The following is a 4,767-nucleotide window of genomic DNA, read 5'->3' on the forward strand; positions in this document are numbered from 1 at the left end:
TTTAAATTAATTAATTATTCTTATGGTGACATTGGTTAATGCAATCCAATAGGTTTCAGCTATACAATTTTAGTATATGTGCTGCCGAAGCGAGCACGTTTTCAGCTATACATCTACGTGTTTTTGTGTGGACATAAATTTTCACTAACTTTGGGTAAATACCAAGGAGCGCAATACTGATTGTATGATAAGAGTATAATTAGTTTTAGACGAAAATGCCAAACCATCCTCCAAAGCGGCTTTACCATTATGCATTCCCTCCAGCGGTGAATGAGAGTTTCTGTTGCTCCATGTTTTTGCCAGCATTTGATGATGTCAGTGTTCTGGATTTTTGACCATTTCTAGTAGATATGTAACGACACCTAACTTTAATTCAAAATTCCTATTAAAAATGAGGTGCATCTTTACATATGCTTGTTACTCTACATTTCCCTTCTTTGGTGAGGTGTAAAACACATGCCCAGCACACGGTTATTTCAGCCACATTTATATTAACGGCAATTAAAAACAAAAAAAACAAGAAAATTTACATGGTCCCTGAGAATTCAGATTAGGATTCATGATAGCATCAGTTATTTCAAATCCCTAATAATATTTTACTCGTTTCCATTAATAGTCAATAAGTAATTAAAGAACAATAAATCATAGGTTATGCTTACAGTTTATGTAACATCAGACTTATAAAGTACAGGCCAGTGCCACAAATGTTTGCTAACAAAGATTTCTGGAAGGGTACACATTTGATGACAGAACTTAACACCTGTATTACAGAGGTTGAGTAGATGACTCAGAGAAAGAGGAAATGTCGTTTATTGTATGGATATGCATATGAATCTACCCCAAACTTCCTAAACAAAAAGAATCGGTTTTATGATGCATATAGACAAGACAAAAAAGTATATCGACGTTTCCGGGCCCCTCTCCGCCTCCCCTCCGCGCGTCTCAGCATCCTCCGGGCCGAAGCGGGCGCCGTGCGTCTAAGCTCTGAGAACTACAGGCCCCAGGAGACCTTGCGCGAGACAGCGCGATGCCGGCGGATGACAGGTCGGGACGAGGCGTCAGCGCGCGCGCGCGCCGGGCGGGACTTCCGGGCTCGTGCCGGTGGCGGTGCTTGCTGCTCTCGGCGTCTTTTCATCCCGACAGAGACCGCGGGAGCGTTGTTTCGAGATCGAGCTGCGGGGCCCGAGAAGGTGCTACAAAGTCGTGGTCCTCGCCGCTCAACGCGGAACAGAAACTCGGCGACGCCGCCCGGGTGACCCGATCCAGGGCTGGAACAGGGACAGCGCTGCCCGGCGCCCCTTCCTCTCCTCCCCCAGGGTTCGATGGCGGCGGCCGCGCCAACAATCCCCGCTCGGGTGAGTGCGCGTCCCCGTCCTCCCCGCCCTGCGCCCCAACCCCTGAGCCCGGCGCGCGGGCGCCACTCGCGTCCTGCAGCCCGGGCCCCGGCGCCGAGGCCGGGAGGCGCTGCTTGGAGACATCCGGGGTGCCGGGGTGAGGGAGAGCGTCGCAGGCGGCGTGGCCGGACCAGGATAGTGCGCGCGCCCGAGGTCTCCACTTGCGTGGCTGGGCAGGACTCACGCCTGGAACCCCGCGCGGTGGCCTTCCTCTCCCCACAGGTTCCGAGGGTTGAAACCCCACTGAGGGAGGCGACACAAGGAAAGGCGGGTTGTCCCAGAGCCTCATTGGTGCGGACACCACCCCACGGTGTCTGGAGACTACTGGGTATTTTTGCTTCTCTTGGATGCGGGGACCCTGGTGATACCCCCGCGCCCTGCGTCCTGAGCGCGTGCACGGGTCGCAGGATTGTGCTCCCGTTTCTGGCATCCGGTGTTAAGTGGTGAGGAAGGTTCACGGAGGGCCAGAGGACAGCATACGGAATGCTTCGCGACATGTCAGGGACTTGGCTCCGCGGGTCTCCGTTCTGTTGAGAACAAAGAGCACGTGTCCAGTCATCAGGCCGTGAAATGGTCGACTGATAATTTGGGCATCTAATTGGAAGTCTAGGGTCAGCGGGTGTTGGTCTCCCCCAGGTCGGAATAGGTCTTTCTGTCCCCTCCGGGAGGACAGACAGCAAGGAGCAGGTAAGGGAGCCAGGAGGAGGCGGCTCCTCTAACCCAGATGAGAGCTGGTGGACAGCAGTGGTGGGGGTGGGGTCCATTTTTAAAGAAGGCCATGTGGATTGCTGGATGTCGTACGGGAGGGGGATAAGGGAGGAGTTGGGGACAACCCAGGGTTTTGGTCTGAGCGGCTGAGGACATGGGGAAGTGGGTGGGAGGTTAATTTTCTTTGGAATATCCGAAGTTGGTTTGGCCCTGGCCAGAGTCTGAGTCGTTTCTGAGTTGACTGAGTGGAGGCTAAGGAGGCAGCTGGACATAGAGGTCTGGAAATCTGGGGAAGGGTCCAGAATGGAGACATCTCAACAGGTGGTTCCTGCGTGGACCGGGGTGTAGCCGCGGATGACGTGAAGGGGGGGATGTAGGTTTTGGTGGCAGTGGTGACATGGTCTAGGGTGGTTTCTTTTCCCAGTCTGGACAGGTTCGCTGGGTCCTGCAGACTAGGTGAGAGAGAGGAGCGATGGGGGGTGCGGGTGATGCTGAGCGCGGGAAAGGAAGGGGGAGCTGATGGTCCCCAGGCTCTGGGTGCAGCAGGAGCCACGTTTGGTGGTGTCTTGCAGACACGACGTGCGGGAGGGACCCCAGGGGATTCGCTTGGCAGGAAGGATGGGGTTGCGCAGGCCTGGCCCAGAGCTTAGATGGCACTTTTCTGCCACCCCTCCCCGCCGCCTGTTGCTGCTGAGAGCTGGCCCCGTGGGTAACTGGGGCAGGAGGCAGCGGGCGGCGCGGGCGCCGGGGCCTGGTGTCCCCCGCCAGCGGGGAGCTGTGGAGTGGGCGGACGTGGGGGGGGCCGTGCGAGGAGTCGGGTTGTGGGGTCCCGGGGCGGGGCTGCTCCTGGTTCATCGGTGTGAATCCTCACAGGTGGCTGTGACCTTTGCGGACGTGGCCGTGAGCTTCTCGCGGGAGGAATGGCGCCTGCTGGATGAGGCGCAGAGACGCCTGTACCTCGCTGTGATGCTGGAGAACTTTGCACTCGTGTCTTCGCAGGGTAAGGCCCTCTCGCTCCCCTGTGACCTGGACCGGGCTTTGCGGTTCCCCTTTCCCCCTGTCCCCAGGGGGCGCGCTGTCCTCTGTCCTGGGGGACCCGGTTTGGTTTGTCCACAGCGCCCTGTCCTCTCCTGCAGCCCCAGGACGTGCCGCACCGAGCCCTCCCCCGGGAGATGCGAGGTCGTAGTCTGGCCGGGAGCCCAACGGATTGCACCTCGTGTGCCGTCTCCCTGGCTGGGTTACGTGTCAGATAGACGACACTTCTTGGCCCCAGGTTTTGTTTCTTTGTGTGACATTTCCTCGTTTCTGCCCACAGCAGCAAGCGCCGGCACTGGCAGTCATTACTGATCAGGACCGCTGGCTGTTTTCCAAGACTGTCCTGTAGGGTTCTATTTGCGTTCAGATATTCTTTTCTTTTTTCTAGCCTACTTGACCTATGATTGGGAAATAATGTGTATTGTACATTACGCATTTTTACACATTATTTCCCAATCATAGGCCTACTTGACCTATGATTGGGAAATAATGTGTAAAAATGCGTAATGTTACGATTTGATATACATGTACATGTGAAATGATTAGTACAGTCGTTAATTAGCACACGCTGCACCTCACATGTCGGCTTTTTTCCCCGCATCCACTGGGGGTGTTGGAACATGTCCTTGGATAAGTGGCGATGACTGATTTTATTTTTTTCATGTGTGAGAGGACGCTTAATACCTAGTGTCTTAAAAAATATTGAGTAAACAATACAGCATTTTCAACTGTCAGCACCACGTTTTACATTAGCTACTCAGAGCTTAATCTTACGACTGGCTGGTGTCTGCCCACTTCCCCTCACCTCTGCCCCTGGCATTCTGCTCGTTTGCATGGTTCAATTTTCTTTTTTCTTAGGATTCCACATATAAGTGATACCGTCCAGTATTTGTCTTTCTCTGTCTGCCTTATTTCACTTTGCCCTGTGCCCTCCAGGGTCATCAGTGTTGTCAAAAATGCACGATTTTCTTTTTCCTTGCTGAGTGATACTCTATTGTGTCTCTGTGCCAAGCTTTTCTTACCCATCCATCTGTAGACAGATACTTAGGTTGTTTCTGTATCTTGGCTCTTGTGAATAATGCTGCAATAAACATGGGAACACAAATATCTCTTTGAGGTACTAATTTTATTTCTTTTGCATATAGTATACGCAGCAGCAGGATTGTCGGACCATGTGGTAGTTCTGTTTTTAAACTTTTGATGAACTTCAGTTACTGTTGTCCTTAATGGCTGTCCCGAATTAGATTGTGGCAAACGGAGTACGAGAGTCTCCTTTTCTCTCCATCCTGACCAACACTTGTTATCTGTTGTCTCTTTGATAATAGCCATCCTAAGTGGTATGAGGCGATATCTCACTGTATTTTGAATCTGTAGTTCCCTGATGTTAGTGATGTTGAACACCTTTTCATAAATCTCTTGGCCATTTGTGTGTCTTTGGATAAATGTGTATTTAGGTTCTTTGCCCATTTTTAATTAGATTTTTTTGTTGTTGAGTTGTGTGAGTTCTTTATACATTCTGGATATTAGTCCCTTATGAGATATATCTTTTGCAAAAATTTTCTCTTATTCCTTAGAATGCCTTTTCATTTTATTGATTGCTTCCCTTTGCTGTGCTGAAGCTTTTTGGTTT

At 51.6% G+C, this 4,767-nt stretch overlaps 1 protein-coding gene across 5 annotated transcripts in view; it reads left to right on the forward strand.

Moving 5' to 3' along the window:
- Window positions 1–1,012: 1,012 nt before the first annotated feature.
- LOC105309040 (putative uncharacterized zinc finger protein 814) overlaps window positions 1,013–4,767 on the forward strand; it is a 29,495-nt gene continuing 25,740 nt past the window's right edge. For 3 of the 5 annotated variants that reach the window (XM_023525980.1, XM_011385124.2, XM_023525981.1), the window contains exon 1: window positions 1,013–1,355. In XM_023525980.1, coding sequence (XP_023381748.1) covers window positions 1,028–1,355 — 328 coding nt within the window. In that variant the 5' untranslated portion in view covers window positions 1,013–1,027. Of the gene's footprint in view, window positions 1,356–1,381; window positions 1,723–2,975; window positions 3,103–4,767 lie in introns of those variants that run through there. The other 2 variants (XM_011385125.2, XM_023525983.1) reach the window with 2 other exon arrangements.

Source organism: Pteropus vampyrus, unplaced genomic scaffold (genome assembly GCF_000151845.1).
Source record: "Pteropus vampyrus isolate Shadow unplaced genomic scaffold, Pvam_2.0 Scaffold661, whole genome shotgun sequence".
NCBI lineage: Eukaryota > Metazoa > Chordata > Mammalia > Chiroptera > Pteropodidae > Pteropus > Pteropus vampyrus.